General features: G+C 35.6%; 2 protein-coding genes across 2 annotated transcripts in view; both read left to right on the plus strand.

Annotated features, from left to right (window-relative positions):
• The window catches only part of LOC136250676 (adhesion G protein-coupled receptor L3-like), a 36,005-nt gene extending 32,580 nt beyond the window's left edge, over positions 1-3,425 (plus strand). The window contains exons 19-20 of the mRNA XM_066042907.1: positions 2,730-3,035; positions 3,100-3,425. Of these exons, the coding sequence (XP_065898979.1) occupies positions 2,730-3,035; positions 3,100-3,233 (440 nt within the window). The 3' untranslated portion in view covers positions 3,234-3,425. The remainder of the gene's footprint in view (positions 1-2,729; positions 3,036-3,099) is intronic.
• Positions 3,426-8,396: 4,971 nt separating this feature from the next.
• Positions 8,397-16,405, plus strand: LOC136247115 (receptor-type tyrosine-protein phosphatase S-like). The gene is made up of 15 exons (XM_066038745.1): positions 8,397-8,492; positions 8,545-8,587; positions 8,636-8,959; positions 9,014-9,157; positions 9,514-9,696; positions 9,747-9,823; positions 9,874-10,008; positions 10,373-10,528; positions 10,574-10,676; positions 10,724-10,788; positions 10,840-10,953; positions 11,030-11,161; positions 11,503-11,654; positions 13,370-13,505; positions 16,328-16,405. The coding sequence occupies exons 1-15, from the start codon at positions 8,397-8,399 to the stop codon at positions 16,403-16,405; spliced, it is 1,938 nt and encodes a 645-aa protein (XP_065894817.1).
• Positions 16,406-19,357: the final 2,952 nt, after the last annotated feature.

Genomic DNA, 19,357 nt, shown 5'->3' on the forward strand with positions numbered 1-19,357 from the left:
GACAAGAAAGTTATCTTTAGTTGGCAAGATCCTTAGTCACTACTGCAATAGATTGAAGGTTATTCCATTGACTGTTCTATTAGAGTAGGTGACTGCTGTATTAGAGTATCTCAATCTCAACTTACGTGAATTCGTATCATTATGCCAAAATTGCTTCAAAATGCCAGAATAATTCCTAATTCTTTTATCTCATCATTATGCTGAAAATTGTGCAAGCATAATTCCCGAACACCTAATTATGACTTGATTTTGGAAAGCTATCTAAATCACACATTAGAAGTTTTGAGATATATGGTTTTAAGAATTTCAGCCAGTATAACTTGCCTAGGAAACTAAGCAGATGTGTGAAATATTTATACAAGAAATACATCAATTTATTACTCTGTTCCCAGACCTATTTCTTCAGTGGTGGCACTGTTTGATTACAAATTATAACCCCCTCAGAAGATTCTGGTCATACCATTTTGCTTTGAAAAACCGACAACTTTTGTTGTATGCTATTTGATGCTTACTGACTTCTAAGGTGCACTAAGAAGCCTATTGTGACATGTGATACAGAACGCATTGTGCACTTTTTGACTTTGCAGTATCAACACTTCTGACTCAGTGGCAGATTCAACTGAAACACACATGTACGCATGTCCATTTAATATTCGTTGTGTGTGATAAAATCACCAAGAGTTATACATAGTGTATTATATTATGAATTTTCTACTGGCGAAACTTCATACTTTTGCCTTTGAAATCACCATTATGGCATTCAAAGGCAGGTAGTGACCTTTTTTGGTCTTCAACTTACAAATACGTAGGCCGAGTTGAGTGAAACCTGAAATCTTGTCTGAAACTTTCTAGATCCGCCACTGTGACTGCTTAGAAGTTGTTACTTAACACACGACAAAAGTTGTCAAATTTTCAGAACAAAATGGTATGGGCAGATGACCAGACCCTTTCCGAGGGGGGAACTCATAATCTGTAATTACTAAGCGCCACCCCTGAGGAAACAAGTCTGGGAACGAGACTATCAATTCAGACCATCTCCAGTACTTGTAGCTGCTTGCAGAATTTCCCACCAAATAAGATTGAAGTCCAAACACGAGATTATGGGGCTGTACTGGCAACTGTATAAGGCCATCCACCCATTCATCTCTTAAAGTCAGGTCCTTTACAAGGCCAAAGACTGCCATTCGAGCCTGCCACACCACCCAGAAAATCCATCTATTAAAACCGGCCTCGATTGGTTTGAGTAAATGCTGAGAGTCAAAACCAATAGTATAGTAGTGCTGCAATCCACTGATACTGTTAGTTTGATTTCCCCCGATGTGCAATTTGGATCAGTGTTGGATGGAGAACCTGGGCATACAATGCATCAAAAGGAAGAAAGGTGTCTAACACACCATACACACCCTTCTTTAGTTTTACAGTTTTCAGTAAGTTGTAGTCTTCAACTCGTGAGTTTTTCAGTGTTGTCGGGGCCTCCATCCGTGAGCCAGAGCAGAACCAACCTTGATGGAGAAACAAGACAGACCAACTGGTAGCATTCCACCTGTCCACCAATTAAGATAACAAAAGATGAGGACACAGCAGCAGGTGAGTCAAGTTCATTATGTATTTCTTGTGACCAATCAATTGAAGATAATGGTTTGCTGTGTGAATTTTGCTATCAATGGAGAACAAGGTGGAGAAGTATATGGATTTTACAATTTAGCTTCAGTGTATATGGGGTACTACTATTGAAACAATATCACTTATTTTTGGAGCACTTGGGACAATATCCAACACTCTCATTACACACATGGCCAGCTTACCAGTGAAGGATCTTAATGTCCACCAGCTACAGAAGACTGTAATTTTGAGAACAGCTACAATGATCAGAAGACATCTAAGTCTCCCAGGTTCAAGTTGAACTCAAGACTTTGCTGTTACATCCCATTATTGTATGTATATGGTGTTAATTTCTAGAATAATAGTGATGCTGCAAGCTCCGCTAACCAGCATCACTCGCAGGAACCTGCTGACATACAAGCTAACCAAAGCTTTACAAGTGTATATGTTTGCATATGTCACTGTGAGTTTCATCACTAATGATAATAACATTTTTTGGCCAGAAATCCCAATTCTTCATGATTTCTAATATGAACCTCTATACTGTTGTTCATGATATGTATTTATACTCACAAAAACGTTAATACCTAAGATTGATGTGTGTTAACTGAATGTATGAGTGTTTGCCTGAGTAGCAAGAGATAAAGACCCAGGTGAATTAAAATATGAACATACAGTAAAATAATGTTAATGCTACTACATGTTAAATAAAAGCATTCAGTATCATAAATTATCTATCAGGTAACGATTCGGTATATATATAAGTGTGGCGGTTCATTCCCTTTTCAACTCCTATAGGTTATCAAATGGTATACATCATTCAGGTTTGTCTTTTGTAATAATTCCTCTGGTACCAAACTGAATAAAAAAGCTTTGACAAACTTTTTAAGTGATAATGATCAAAGATTCAAAATATTCTAATAAAGCATTCAGACAATTTAACTTATTTAAATAGAACAGTCACTTAGCTACAGCTGAAACTTGTCAAAACTTCCTTAGTATACTCTTGAATATAGCTACACATTGTGAAGTTCTTTATAAAGACTGTATGCATGTAGGTGCTTGTTTACACATGTTTAATCACAATAGCATACACATATATATTGTAAATTTATTGTATTCAACAGCAAGTGGGACTAATCAAAATCAAGACATCAATTCTTGTGATTTGATTTGTCATGTTGAGTTTACTGGCCACATTGATTACAATGAAGATGCTATTGCAAATTACAAAAATTATACCAAACGTGTAGATTCAACAGTTCCTGTTGATCATACAGAATGTGGTGATCAGCTTGACATGCAGAAAGTGGTACAGATTGATTTACCAGCGGAAAAAAATAAGCCAAAAGATTACACTACTGCTGTTGACAATGTATTGATTAACCCTGCAAGTTTTATTCCTCTAATGCAAGTACAATCGCCAGTTGGTTGTAAGTACAAAAGTCATTATCGTTACATAATAGTAATACTGCATTATTTGTATATTTCATGTAGCAAATACTGTCAGTTTTCTTGTTGGCTGCAAGACTGACACAGCATGCACTCAAGATGAAAGCTCTCCAGAATTTCATTTTGTATCAACATTACAACATAATCACGAAAAAATTACAAAAGAAAGTAACCCTTGACTTCTTTATGGTCACTCATAAGTAGTTTGTTTATTTATAACAAGATAGTGACATACATGTAGAGTGACTTTGTAATGACGTTTTGTATTATCAAGGGGAGTCACTCTCAGTATATGATATGTAGCTATGCAGTGTAATAATGCATTTAGAATGCCACACTATTAATTTGCGTACACTTAAAGTATTGTAATATTGTTCATGTATATAAAACAGAGCTGCGATGCGCACTTTTAAGTAGGGCTGAAACAATATGGATTTTTAGTATTTGAGTCCTCTCTAATATTAACAATTGAGTATATAATTATGTATACCCACAAATATTTGCAACTATATCATATTCCTGATCATAAATGCACTCCATTAAAGTGCCCATGCAGTAAATGATCAAGCAAAGTGCTTCAATCAAACTCAACAGCATCTTTGCCAGATAGCAAACGAATCATGTGAGCTGATAAATATTAGATCACATGATCTTAACAAGTACTCAAGTGCCAATTTTACTATCCAAGTACTAAAAAGATACTCAAGTATTTGCAGTATTAGTTTTAGCCCTAATTTTAAGATTGTAGTTACCTGGTAATATGCAAACTGTTTACATAAGAAATTAACTATGAGTAGACATTTCAATACATTTCTTTGTGACTTGCCAACAAAGTCACAAAATAAATCCCCAATTACAGTTCTTACATTATAAATGTATTATTACAAACTACAAAAAATACCCAGTTAAACTAATTTCATGAAAATAATGCATTTAATTTTTAATCCAACTGTCAGCTTCACTGGTATCTGATGCTGTGACACATGTTCTCAATGAAGATGTATCACCAATGATTACCTAAATGTACTCTTTGGTACCTTCTTTAGCACCTTAGGCATACATTGCCCTTAATGCTGTTGCAGCTTCATTGTTAACATAACAGTTCCACATCCTTAGCTGACATCCTTTGGACAAGCTGTAGGACAAGGAGTCCTACAGACCTTCAGTACGTGTGCTGTAAGTTAATAAAAAAAGTCTATCTCCAAGGGTGACCTCTAGGCATTCAAACTTGACAAACAATGCCTCATTATTACACTGTGACAGGTAGTTCCTGAGTCAACTGTCCAACTTACCAACATAATGTATATAGTGCATGGCATACAACTAAACCTGTGCTCTCACTATCTGAGCTATCACTATCAAATTGTTTCTCCTAACCTTGAATGTCTTCTCTTTGGCATGTTTCTCCTTCTTTTCTACCTGGATACGCTCTTCACAATTTCTCTGAATGTGGCCCAATTTATGGCAGTACTAACACCTTCATGCTTTGCTGCTCCTTGAATGTTGATTGCTTCCGCTCTACCATCAACTGCTATTGCTTATCCCTTCTGTTATTTTTTTCTTCGTTACCCTTTCTGTTATGTTCTTTTCTTCATGCATCAAACTCTCTGTAACCACTTCCATTTTAGGTGCTTCATCCCTGGTCTCAAAAGCTGTAACTAGCATACTGTACGAAGCAGAAAAACTGGTCAACAAATGCACAACATGATCTTCCTCAGAAACTGGGTCTTCAATCATTGACAGTCCATCAAAAATCTCTGCCATTTCCTTCATAATTATGTGGTTGAACCGAATCACCATCCTTTTTAGTCTCAAATGTTCCAGTTTATGTCATGGTTCTAATTTGTCTGTTCATGTTTTCTTCTGGAATTGATGCTCAATTATTTTCCACTCAGTAATAGAGTTATCTGGATTTCCAAGTAAGGGAAGGGTAAACAGAGAGCACAATAGTATACTGTATAGCCTACTGTAAATATTTCATGGGGAAAATAATTATTTTGCTGATTAGAGGGTTTGAAAGAAACACATGTATATACAGCAAAAGTTATGATTTGTGAAATATTTTGACCAGGCAGTATGTCTCACATGTGGGTTTGCTTGCAAATCCACAAACGTTTCAATACCATCATTGTAAATGCATAATTATGTGGCTTGACCATTGAAAATATTTCCACTTGAAATATTTAGGCTATATGGTACATCAGGGTTAACAGCATTAAAAACCAAGCAATATAATGTACAGGTATTATGAAAGCAATACAGGTCTGTCTGTCTGTCTGTCTACAGTAGCCATCCATAGTCAGATCCCCGAAAAAGTATAACCACATATTTACATATGCAATCAAATATTTAAGAAACTGTAACTTTGTCTAATACAAAATGAACCCTTTATTGTTATCTGAACTTGATGAAACACTATGTGTGGAAAGTTGCAAGGTGTACACCACCGTATACGATTGATTGCTGTGTCACATGTGAGGACAATATCATAGTTGTCATTGGAGTACTACTATATTATACAGGGCTTACAGGCTAAGACAAAAGCCTAGGAGGGAAGCTCAAAGTATGTGCATATTGCAGAAGTATGTGAAAATTATAGTGAACTACATCTTGAAGTTAATTTTTAACATTGCCTTAACAATTGCTAGTCTGCCTCTCCATACTGTACAGCTGTCTTGTGCTGTCTATATGATATTTTGACTATCTATACATCTGGGTTATAATATAAAGCGATAGACATGTTTTAGTTGTCATCAGGGGCAGTGGAGCAGGCCAAAAAGTGAGGGAGCCAACTTTGAATGAAATTTACCCAAAGCATACAACAGATATGTTGATATTCTTGTGGGTCTATAGGCTTGCCCCTTCATAGTTTGGAGGCCCAGGGAGCCTATTAAAGATTATTTTACTATGTTTTAGCTACTAATTAAGTAGCTAGCTACTTACAATTTACTAAAGGAAATGTAAAGGTGACTGTTTTATTAGAGTAGCTAACTGCTCTATTACAGTATGGGGGATGGGGATGCTGGAATTTGCTCACCTGAAAATTAGTATAACTACTAGTAGAGAAACCAATGTTGTCTACAATTGCCAGATACCATAGCTTAATGCAAATTATGTATAATTGTTGTAGAGGACCACATATGTATGGTAGCATACTAGGAATGCTTCAAAGTCAGTGAGTCAGATGATAATTGGTTGCAGTGCACTGACTCTATAATCTTTATGCTATCCTTAGGGTGACCACATCACCATTCAGATTATAGCTATATAATATAGCCAGCTATAATTCAGATATGAAAAAAAAGTCTGCCACACACATACAAATTTGAGGTCTGTTACAGTATGCAAACCTGCAAATATCACAAGCAATTAAGTTTGTAGCTCATCTGTGCTTTGTGACCAAAGTTATGAATCCTGAAGTTGGGTATATAAGAGTTTGCAACTTTGCTGTGCATGTAGGAATCAAAGACTCCTTAAAAATCCAGTGACTTAAATGATATACCATTAATTGTATTTTCTGTACAAAAGTTTTTCGTGATTAAATTTCTCATTGTAAAAACATTTTCATACGATTTACATGAATGACTGCTTTATTAAAGTAATTCAATCTTGTATAAATATTTTTGTGCAAGAAATTTTAGTATAAGTGTTTGCATACGAAACTTATTTTATAACGGAAAAAAAGCAAATTATGGTACCATGTAAATACACTATACCCTTAGCATATGTAAACTGTGCTAAATTTATTACAACTTCGACTACATTTCAGTGATTACTCTAAAGTTCAGCATGCCACTAAATTGTCTATATAATATTAATACATATACTAGTGCCCATAAGTCATACTATCCAACTTTCCTACATAGCTACACTGTAACTCTTGGTAACATAGTATCCCCGTGGTAAAATGTCAAGGAGTAAAGAATAATTATGGATCAGCATTCAGCAAACCTACTTTCTTTATGTGGGAGAAAGAAACTAATCCTTTAAAGGTTACTGATCTTTGAAACAAAGCAAGTTATTATTATAGACTTTCTGTAAAGCTCTAACACGTTCTTTGTGACAATAGCATTGATTTGGCACCACATTTGCAAGTTTTAAATCATGTATAGGTACACAGAAGGTGTATTATATGAAAAAAATGATATGATCTTTATGATATACTCAAACTATCTGCCAAGTTTCATGCTTTAGCCAAAGTGCATGATGGCATGTCAGTGAGTAGAATTTTTCATTTTGTATATATAGTAGCTATAGATAGCTGAATTGATACACAGGATGCAACTTTCTTATAATCTGCTATAGTTAGTTTGCTATAGCTACGTACTAACAAATTTACTAACCATTAATGTACAGCATCATTAGACTAAGTGTACAAAATGCAAACACATTTTACAGTATGGCACTATATACAAGTAATACAATAATTATACAAAAATATTTGTATAACAAAAGTTTATCATGGAGTGTTCATCCATGGTACATCCATGGTACAGCATTATTTAGTTTTGATTCCATGTAGTATCTATGTTTATTGAGACCATCACAAAACCAGTCAAGGAGGGTGAAATGTTTAAAGCAGACATGAAGGCCGTTAAATTTTTGTCTTGTGTAGTTACAGTATAGCCAGAACATGTAAACACCAGCTGTCATTCCCATGTTCTTCTATGCAGCAGAAGCTGTAGGCTCTATGGGCATTTCTAGGACTTGTATACTAGATTTATTAGGGTATACACGTTGAAGCATTTGGGCATGTTTCTTCCAAGTGATGGAGATACTATTTATATATAGCTTAGTTTACTCAAAGAAAGTATTAGAAACGTAATAAAACTTCTTCACAAGTAACTGAAAATTTGCTTCCACATGCCCTCAGCTTTGGTTTAAGTTGTTTAGTTAGTTACTTGTGTTGACATTTTAAGGATTCAGTAGTTTTTAGTCTGGTTATTGACAGCAGGTTTTTTGTAAAATGTTAGGAGCAAAAGCCCAGTACACACAATATATAGTTCAGTTTCTTGTTCCAGTAAATGTGAATGCTTGTAGCTAGAAGGGAACTCTTATAAAGCTCTATTGAAGAAAATAGCATGCAGGGTTCTATTAGAATAAGTTGTAAGATTACCACAAGTAATGTGATGTACCTGACTCCTTTCTTATATGTTTATGTAGTTCTTTTGTGTTTTTTCTACTTCTGCAGTCACTACAAAGTAGTGGTGGTAATAGGAGATCTCTCAGATGATACAAATGATATCCCAGATGGAAATCTTTTCCATATGGACAACAGATTAAACTACTATGTAGCTATAGTGGGTACAGTGACTAATAACAGTCTTACACTAGGAAATAGAATGCTTACCAGTTTGGATTCAGTAGAGTACTACTACAATCAACCTCTGAAATACAATCAGAAATACAGTTACTTCATACGAATATACTCTCAATGTGTATGTTTCACAAGATATTATATGTACAATAAAGTATGTGTGGTCTTTGTAGGATAAAACAGTTTACACAACCAGTCACTTGTCATCTTCTTTTGGTGAGCATTGTTAGTTTACTTGGGATTATAAATTATTCTGCAATACAGAGATTACTGATGTTGAGTCTGATTATTCATCTGATGATGGTACACCAGTGGGAGTCATTGTGGGTGTTATAGTTGCAGTTCTGGTATTACTGATTATAATTCTAATTGTTTTGATCACAATTCCTAAGAAAAAAGGTCACAGAAAAAAACCTGAAATGCCTGTACGCTCTGCAGCACAGTCATCACCTAAACAACCATGCTTTTCCAATCCTCAGATTACCAAAACAATTCCTAAAGCACAGTCTACTTTGCAGTCGTCTTCAGTATCTGAGTCATATGGATTACTGTTAGTTTGTGAAACAGACTCATCTCATGAAGATAGCTGTAAGTTGTAACTGGTTGTTCTATGGTAAACTTATCTACGTATATTACTACTAGTTCCGTACATCTATGCACCAGTTTCTGAAATTAAGACATCAGCTGGACAGCCAACTACACTCTGTATTGAGTCTGGAGGATATCCTCCTTCTAACGTGGAGTGGTTCAAAGACAATAATCTGGTTGAGCATCGTATTTTATCAGGTGGTTCTCTGTATATAGCCAATGCCCAAACTCATGATAGTTGGAGCTATACTGACTTGCCAACTCTTCTGGATTTTGTGAAGAAGATATCAGAGTTGAAGTGTCTCATCCAATACCACCAGCAGGTATAAAACTGTGATTTTCTTGGGTTTTAAAATGTAGCATTTGCCAGTATGTAATTTACTCCATTCATTCCTTCCTTGTGCCTTAATCTAATAAGGCTTTACTGTGTTTCACATGCAATACACACACATGTTATAAGTTTGTAAATGAGATTCTGTAAGAGCCACTAAGAGGTCTATTTGTACATGCTGTGGAATATAAACCACAGATAAACCAATTTGTTTTTTGTATAGATGATCCAGCCCATCCACCAATCAAACTGGAAGAGTTTGTCCAACATGTTGCAATGTGTCATTCAAGTATGGAGAGTAGTTTTTATAATGAGTACAAAGGCTTACCGGAGTGGTCATTTGCTTGCCACAATGCTAAACTACCTGTTAACAAGATCAAGAATCGATACTCCACCATTTTGCTCTGTATGTGCTTCTAATAGAAATGTATTCTATTTAATATGTTATTCTTTCAGATGATCATAGTCGTGTTCCTCTTGAAGTAGACTACTCATCAACTGGATCAGATTATATCAATGCTTCTTTCATTGATGTACATAATAGTGTGTGTGGTAATGTGTGCCATATATTGTGTAACTGAAGGGATATGTCAGGCCTTGTGAGTACATAGCCACTCAAGGCCCACTGCCAACTACTTTTGGTGATTTTTGGAAGATGATATGGGAGAGAAGATGCTCAACAATAGTGATGCTCACCAATCTAAATGAAGGCGGAAAGGTTAGTACTAAAGTATATTGGTCTAAATCCTATGCACTTTGCTTACAGACTAAGTGTCATCAATACTGGCATGCACCGGCCATCATATCGCAGTGGCTGTTTATAGTAAATGCAAAGTAACACTAAAATCAGTGGAGCCTCTGGTAGAATATACTATCAGAGTATTTGATGTTGAGAAGGTAATTTTATTGCATTTTTAATATATTAAAATGTTGGTATTTCGCTCAGGAGAATGCAAGTCCTTCCAGAAATGCTGTAAAAGTCCACCAGTTTCATTACACAGTGTGGCCTGATCATGGTATACCAGAATATTGTAGTGCAGATACTTACGATTTATCATCGCTGTTAATCTGTTAATATGTAGAGCCAGTATGTATTTCTCCACGATGTGCTGTTGGAGGCAGTCATGTGTGGGAGCACTTCAATTGAAGCTCCAGTAAAGAATGTTATCGCTCAGCTGAAGGAGCTAGAGTCTGTTGATGAACACACTAATGAAACTTTGTACAGCAAACAGTTCAAGGTATGTACTATTACTTTGCAAAAAAGATCTACTATATTTTTGTAGACACTTAATACATCTGGTGTTTTGTATGAAAAGACATTTACCTATACCATTGCAACTGATCCAAAGAATGTTCCAAAGAATTGCTATTCAGTTGCTCTCGCACGTTAGTAAAGTGGTAAGGTGTATCTCAGTTCAGAATTTTCTTTACAGCTGATGAAAATTATGTTGGCCTGCCAGGCACTGAGTCAGAATATATCAATGGTTCCTACATTCATGTAAGTTCAGCTTCTATGCATTAAGCTCAATTGTACACATACAATACTTAGGGATACCACCACAGCAATGCCTATATCATAACACAAGGACCATTGGAAGGAACCGTTACAGAATTTTGGCAGATGATATGGGAATCTAAGACACATGCTATTGTGATGTGTGATGCTTTCAGCATTGGAAGAAAACAGACAGGCGAATCATCCCAGTGTACTCAATGAAACATCATTTATTACCTCACAGGAACACTGCCACCAGTGCTGGCCAGATGCTGGTATAGAGGAATATGGCTCATACACTGTAGAAGTGTTGGATTGTGATGAGCCAATAGGAGATTGGTTTAAACGCCAGTTTAAACTGAGCCAAATCTCTGACGTATGTGTGTAAAATTTTCAACCAAATTTCATACTAACAATCTTAAATCTTATTAGGAATACTCAATCAACTTTTGCACAGGTTTTCCATTAAGTTTATCTCTTCTTTGTATCTGTCTTTCTGCAACATAATTTCCATGACATGTTATAGCAATCACTTTACCATATACATATTCTACACATGTAAAATTGTTGTACTAACCACCATTGTATACAATACTGAATGTTTTCTCAGCTGTTTTGCAGCTACTGTATCATCTCACCTGAACTGCATTCAAAAGTTTACATTACCAATATAATTATGGCATTAACAAATTCCCAATTGTTTCTTTCTACATACAGCCAATGGGTTCTCGTGTCATCACTCAGTTCCACTTCCAGAACTGGCCACTAGACAGTTGTCCAGAGGTCCCATTATCCACAATTGACATGCTTGAGTCCATTGAACGAGTGCAGCATAGAACTGGAAATGGAGCAATCACAGTGCACTGCAAGTATGCACAGATATAAATGTTTTATGAGATTATTATCATGCAGTATACACGTACATGTAATTCTGTGTAGTGGGATCATAAAGGATTGCTTTTCTGACAAAAATATCACCAAAAAACCAGCCTCACTTTTCCTTCAAGACACCTTGGCAGTATTGGGTAGGTAGTCAATCCCAAACAAGCCTTCAAAGTGACCTAACAAATTTTTATAGGATTTTAAAAGTTTCTTTAATTTTCTTTCAACTAACTGTTGTCATCTATCCAAGCATAACATGATTATGGTTAAATGCTATGGCGTTAATTTATTCACTGCTTTGGCCCACGGCTTGCCTTTCCACCTACTGCAGCAGGTACAATGGACTTACATGCCTCATTAGTAACACTCATTGTAATGGGTAGAACATACTGTAGCTAAAAGTGAAGGGAAATGGCCATGTATCTTTTCAGTAATTGATATAATTATTTGGGTGCACATTCACATGCGAAATTAATTTTATGTATGACTGGTACACTGTACCTTCTTTTGTTGATGTGGTATGCATGGGTTTACCATCAATAAATCTCTGCTCTGGGGTTATACAAAGCAGAGATTTGTATAACCCCAGAGCAGAGATTTATACAAAGCAGAGATTTGTACTGTCACAGCTACTTGTGGTTGTACTGCCACAAGCAGCTGTGACAGTACAACCACAAGTTGTGCTTTAAAACATAGGGTTCTATGGAGTTTAGAAACCTCAGGCCCTGTAGTAACTCCTTCGCTTGAGACCTTTGAGTTAATTAGTTCAGTAGTACACTACATTTCTACATAAATCTAATTAATAATAGATATGCTTCTTTGTGGTGGTTGCAATGTAGTGCACAGTGTATCCTTGTTGCATTCTAGCCACCAGCCTGGTTGAGATACATTTGGTGCATGTGGTGTGTAAAGTTAATCATGTGCAGGTAATATTGCATTGACCTTTTACAACACAAATTACAAGGTATTAGAAAATTTTGCCCACTACTTTCTTGCTGTTACATGCATGTTAATACTGTGTCAGAAACTTTAATAGCTTCATCATGTTAACTGTTTACAATAGCAAATCTTCTATTGTAGTTAAATTTTGTCTAGTATAGCTGCACATGTTAGGCAAGTCACATAACAAAATACATGTACATAGTTACTCTTTACTTCTGCAGCAATGTAATAACTTAGTCACTTATTACTCCAGATAATTAATACATTACATCACGTTAACTTACTGTTGTTATAGCCAACTAGCCAGCTACAGTAATAGTCCGCCTCATCACTTTCGGGGCTGCTGTTTTACCTTTACTCAGTTCTGCGAATCAGTCATCCTATAAATAGCTAATACTGAAGTCATACCTACCTTAGCTTTATTAGCGGTAACTTGTTACTAACGTATAGAGCTTTACATGATAATATTGTTACTTCATTATGTAATAATACTTTTGTCATTACTGGTAATGGATTATGACTTCTTCAAAAGTAACTACGTTATATTATGAATAGTAACATATTATATTACTTAGAAGGCAAAAAAGTAATTATAACTATTACATAACACATGCATTGTTCCCAACACTACGTGAAGGTAACTATTTACTGATGATCCCTTCTTGGATTTAAATTTTCTAACTTTTATTTTACTTTTAAAGTTATTAATGATCTGGATATGGTGTGAATAGATGTCATTAATTTTTGTTACGTTCTGTAGCAATGGAGTTGGCCGCAGTGGGACCTTCTGTGTTTTGATGTACAGTTTGAACCAATTCAAAGCTGAGCAAAAGGCTGAGATATTCCAAACTGTGAAGAAAATGCGTACACAACGTGCAGGAATAGTTGAGACATTGGTTAGTTTTGAACATGACAAAATCAATGAGCCTGTATGTGACCACTTTGTAGTGAATATTAAGAAGCCACATACTGTGCCATCCTTATATACTGTGTGAAACTGATCTGTTACGATGCTGTTATCAAAACAGTATGCTTACCAATTCATGCTTAAGAATAGTATGCTTAAGTTGTGAGAAAAGTAGCATGTTTTGTTCTACACATTGTAGTTTTAAAGCTCCAATGAGACCTCATAATATAGTGCTCTGTTAACACCGCATGGCTTGCATTATGAAATGTTGGTAGAATGTCCTATCATCAGTTATCATACTAGTATGATAGTGCTGATTGTAAAAATTTGATTTGAGCTTTTCTGGCCACAAATATCACCCTGGATCCAGCCTCACCATTGGCACCTTGGCAGTATTTGTTAGGTATAGCCCTATTAGTACAACCTGAAAAGTTCTTTTAGTTTTAATAGAATTTTCTACTCACTGACTAATTGACTGATACCTTCAGACAAGCATAACTCAATAACTGCTTAGGACATGGGCTTGATCTAGCTGGGTGTGACAAATTACAAAACCTACTTCTTAATAAGCAGAGAGAGATATTTCATCAATTGTGTTGTGGTAGCAATACAACTTTTGTACTTGTTTTGTAAAACAGTTGTTCTTGGGTGTGTAGGGACCCGCCGATTATGCTCATAATTTTACCTATTATGCTATGCTGCACTGCTCAAAAATTTACCTATTATGCTTAAATTTATGCTCAATACTTACCTATTATGCTCAAATTATGCCCAATTATTTATACCTCAGTTCTCATGCTCTGTTAATGATTTCCAGTTTATGGATAAATAATAAGTGGCTGAAGCACAAACTTACTTGTCAAAATGCATATTACAAAAAAATCGATATACTCTAATAGAACAGTCAGGAATATGATTGTTCTATTAGAGTTACTGACTGTTCTATTAGAGTATATCGATCTTTCTGTGATAGCTACTTTGATAAGCAAGAATTCATACTATTACACAAATATTCTACCTATTATGCTAGCATTATGCTCAATGCTTTCAGGCACCTATTATGCTCATAATTATACCAGCATAATCGGCGGGTCCCTATGGGTTTGTGTGGTCCATGATATAGTGCTATTTTACAAAAATGGTGTCAAAAACCAAATTGTTGAATCCTTATATTTCATCACAAGAAACTAACCGACTTAATTATGTAGCAGTTGTAGAAGTGATTCAAAATGCTATTATTCATGAAAACATTGAATATTTAGTACTTTCTTCAGTGAAACAAGTTCTATCAAGGCTTTTGTCTCTACCATAACTTTGTATCCTACAATACAATAGTACTGTATAGTAGGACCACATGGGAGTAGGCGTGGCCCACAAAATAACATCACCAAAAAACCAGCCTCAATTTTCCCAGACGATGATAAAGCACTATTGGTTAGGTCAAACTAAGCTCAAAGAAGCTTTCAGATCAAGCTGAAACCTTCAAAAAGTAGCTGCGGAAGCTTTTTAAAAATTTTTTAATGGAATTTTCTACTGACTGAGTAAATGACTGACTGATTCCTTCAGACAAGTGTAACTTGATAATGGCTAAGGCTACAGGCTTATTTTTTTTCAGTGTTCGATGTCACTTCGGCCCAAGGGTGCCTTTTGGCATACCGCAGTACATATAGCGTATTCTTCATGGACTTACATACCAGTGTCCTCATTTGTGTTCCACTCATCTTTGCTGACAGCGAAAAGTGTTGATTTGGCGGTAGCACATAATGGCTTCCCTTCATAAGGGAAATCGTCCATATTTTCATAGTAGCTATTTTGATTGCAGAGGTGTTTTTCGAACAGTTCTTGATTCGTACTGCTGTGTAATGAGTTGAACATAGCTGACAATGAAGCATAATGGATACTTCACTTTTCAGATTGTTATTGTTATTAGCGCTTTACAGTGACCAGCACTGAAGGTCTGACAGCAACATGTGCTGCAGCCTTACGATTACCTAACCTAATAGCAAGGACTTAGACTTAGTGACTTATAGCTGAAAAGGTGTAACAGAAAAGGGGCCAAAGGAAGGAAAAAAATCCCTCCAACCCCAGGATTCAAACTGCAGGTCACCCAATGTCTAGTCGGGGCCACACTCAGTCTCCTCCAGGAGGGATGGATTTTCTTCCTTAAACCTAAAGTATTTATTGTTATTAGCACTTTACAGTGACCAGCACTGAAGGTCTGACAGCAACATGTGCTGCAGCCTTAGGATTACCTAACCTAATTGCAAGGACTTAGACTTAGTGACTTATAGCTGAAAAGGTATAACAGAAAAGGGGCCAAAGTAAGGAAAAAATCCCTCCAACCCCAGATGATAATTGATATAGTTGGGGCATGCAGTGCCATTTCAGATGCGGTATGCGTGGGTTCACCAGTCATAATAATTATTTACAAGAAAAGGTTAACAAACAAGTGCACAAAAAATTTGGATTTCAACTAGAATAGGGACCATAGCACATCGATAAAAAGTACTGAAACAAGTTGGAGTAGTCCATGATATTAAATCACTGTAAAACAATAAGAAGTGTTATATCCTACTGTGCTCAAGATAGAAATGCACAGTAGGATATAACACTTCTTATTGTTTTATTGTGATTTAATATCATGGACTACTCCAACTTGTTTCAGTACTTTTTATCGATGTGCTATGGTCCCTACTCTAGTTGAAAATTCTAATTTTTGTGTACTTGTATAGAAGGAATAGTACAGGAGGCTGCACAGATGTATTTACTATTGTGTGGAGTCAGTGCATTGTATTTTTTCTCTCTCCTTAGGAACAGTATGAATACCTCCACAAAGACCTGCTTGAAGCAATTCAAAGATATGATAAGTATTCTAACTTTACTTTGTAACATAATAAACATTATGTAATTCTTTTTTTGTGTGTGTGAATGTGTTTGTTTGTTTGTTTTTTTTGTTTTTTTTTCACTGAAGTGATGTCTCCATAGCTCATGTAGTATACCCTGTATACATGTAGGTCTAGTTATATTTTCATGCAATGATTACCCTTTATTGTACTTTTATTATGAATTTCTGTTATGGTATCTTGAGCACAGTAGGGATATAACACTTCTTATTGTTTTACAGTGATTTAATATTTATAATCTATTCAAGTAACAAAGTAAAGGTTATCAGTTTTAAAAAATGCACGACTAATTGCTTCTCTGATGTATTTCAGTAATGTTGCAAAATACGTAAGTGTCCCAGAATTATGGTTGGTAATTATTTATCACTTAGAACTTGCATTGGACTTTTATAACACAAATACACTTCTATTTCCTGTTTGGGAATGGATTAATATCAATTAATCCTTTATATTTATCGCTTATAACTTGGACTTTTAAAAACACGTACACATTTCTACTGCCTGTTTGGAAATCAATTAATCCTTATCTATTCCCTAACCAAGAAATTTGAATTTACAGACTGTAGGCTACATATGCGAGGCTATGCATACATATCATACTTTATTACAGGAGGAAATATTGCTTCCAGACCCAGGTGCCTGCTATTGCCCTTTGCCCATTGACCTCTTCCTAGGGGCAGTAAATCCTGTTGTTGGCTTGTAAATTTGTGCATAAAACTACACTGGTTACGATTAACCATGTTTAAATCTAGCTCTTGACACATGCTATAACCGGGTCTCATCCACATTACTATTTGGGTCAGCAGTATATACTAATACTAGTCCACCACATTATCTATGGACCACTTACAACTCTGTTGGTGCCTACTGATAGAGAATCAAATCTCAAATCTTAGCTTGACATGCATGTACTGAAAGAAAACTCTCCAGACCAGTAGTCACAGATTAGTATACTGTAGCTAACTCAAGCCTAGTAAACACACTGGCACACAGCCTAACTGTTAAAGCTGATAAACACCATCGGTTTATTTTATTATATAACTATAACAAGTATAAGTTAGGAATTTGAAATGCACAGTAGAGATATTTGCTTCTTGTTGTTTTACAGCAATTGAACATTACATACTACTATAATCCAGCTGTTTCAGCACTTTTTATTGTGGTACTACGTTGTCTAGTTTAATTTTTCTTATACTTGTTGGTGAACTTTTTCTGCAAGTTCATGACCACTAAACACACTGTATAGTAGTGCCAAATTAGTCTAACTGAAAACAGGTATTTAACACTTATCCATATATATAGGAGCTGAATAATAGAACAATTTTTTTTTGTCTATTTAGCAGTGTTGGTGCTAACTATTGACAAGATAATTATGATGTCATTAGTTTCCTTCAATCTGTCTGAAGCTATGAATCATTAAAGTTGCAATTGGTAAATTGGACACCCCAAAAACACCTTCGCTGTAAAAAAGGCTCGCCCAAGAAACTACAAGTACCTGGAACCCAATGTAAAAAAGAAAAAGAAAAATCAGCTCAGCTGAAGTGAAAAGTAACTGGTAACTTAAAGAGTTGATATCTGAAGTGGCCAAGAATACAATTACTAAAGTTTAATCCATGCAAGAACACCTTGGCTATAAAACAGGTGTATACATGAAAGTAACTGGGAACTGAAATGGCTGATATCTGAAGCGGCCAAGAATGAATGGTCATATACAACTAATCCAAAAATGTAACACTGAACCTTTATAATTCAGCTGTGTTCTATATTCACTCTTGCTGCATCGTAAAGTAATTTCTTTTAACTCTAATTGGCTGGTAATTTGGCCGCCTTTTTTAATAGTCAGTATAATAGAGCAAAAAAAGGCGGCCAAATTACCAGCCAATTAGAGTTAAAAGAAATTACTTTACGATGCAGCAAGAGTGAATATAGAACACAGCTGAATTATAAAGGTTCAGTGTTACATTTTTGGATTAGTTGTATATGACCATTCATTCTTGGCCGCTTCAGATATCAGCCATTTCAGTTCCCAGTTACTTTCATGTATACACCTGTTTTATAGCCAAGGTGTTCTTGCATGGATTAAACTTTAGTAATTGTATTCTTGGCCGCTTCAGATATCAACTCTTTAAGTTACCAGTTACTTTTCACTTCAGCTGAGCTGATTTTTCTTTTTCTTTTTTACATTGGGTTCCAGGTACTTGTAGTTTCTTGGGCGTGCCTTTTTTACAGTGAAGGTGTTTTTGGGGTGGATATCACTCATTTTTGTCAGTGATAGACTCTACATTTGGTTTAAAAGCTATTTTTTTGGAAATGAGCAATTAACATTAATGCAGAATATTATCTAGGAGAGTCAGTAAAATCCATACATAATAATGATTGTTTCATAACACCGTAAATTCGGAAGTATGAATTTACGGTGTAGTATGACTGTTCTATTAGAGTAAATTTATCTTTACTGCCTGCACGTCATGAATATATCTCATATCTGTGCATGTTAAATGCTTCAGACACCTAATTAAACTTGCAAGTGCCTAATTAGTTCACAGTTGCTACACAGTTATAAATACATTAGTAATTGTTATCATCATAATCATTTATCATGTTATAACCATTTTTTAATATTTTGGTCACAACTTCAGGATTACAGCAGCAGAGAAAGGAATAGAGGACTCAACCATCAAGACTTGTATATGGGAGATGGAACAGTATTGCGATGGACAATGCCGGTACTAACCCCTCAAGGGTGTTGCAGTACAGTATAGATGCAAGACCAGAGCCTCGATCGTCACCTTTTGACTGTGGTCACAACTTCAGGATTGGAGCAGCAGAGAAAGGAATGGAGGACTCAATCATCAAGACTCGGGGAAGAACGGCTATGCCGAATATAGGAGTTTAAAACCAAATTCAATTCAATTCAATTCTGCTGTCAAAACATTAG

The sequence above is a fragment of the Dysidea avara genome, chromosome 1 (genome assembly GCF_963678975.1).
Source record: "Dysidea avara chromosome 1, odDysAvar1.4, whole genome shotgun sequence".
Taxonomy (NCBI): domain Eukaryota; kingdom Metazoa; phylum Porifera; class Demospongiae; order Dictyoceratida; family Dysideidae; genus Dysidea; species Dysidea avara.

Bases quoted from the DNA above. Each gene is read 5' to 3' on its own strand.
- LOC136247115 (XM_066038745.1), top strand. From the start codon at position 8,397: ATGCTTACCAGTTTGGATTCAGTAGAGTACTACTACAATCAACCTCTG. The intron at 9,158-9,513 runs GTGGTTCTCTGT...TTTTTTGTATAG, and splicing joins TGAGCATCGTATTTTATCAG to ATGATCCAGCCCATCCACCA. The intron at 13,506-16,327 runs GTTAGTTTTGAA...CTCTCTCCTTAG, and splicing joins CAGGAATAGTTGAGACATTG to GAACAGTATGAATACCTCCA.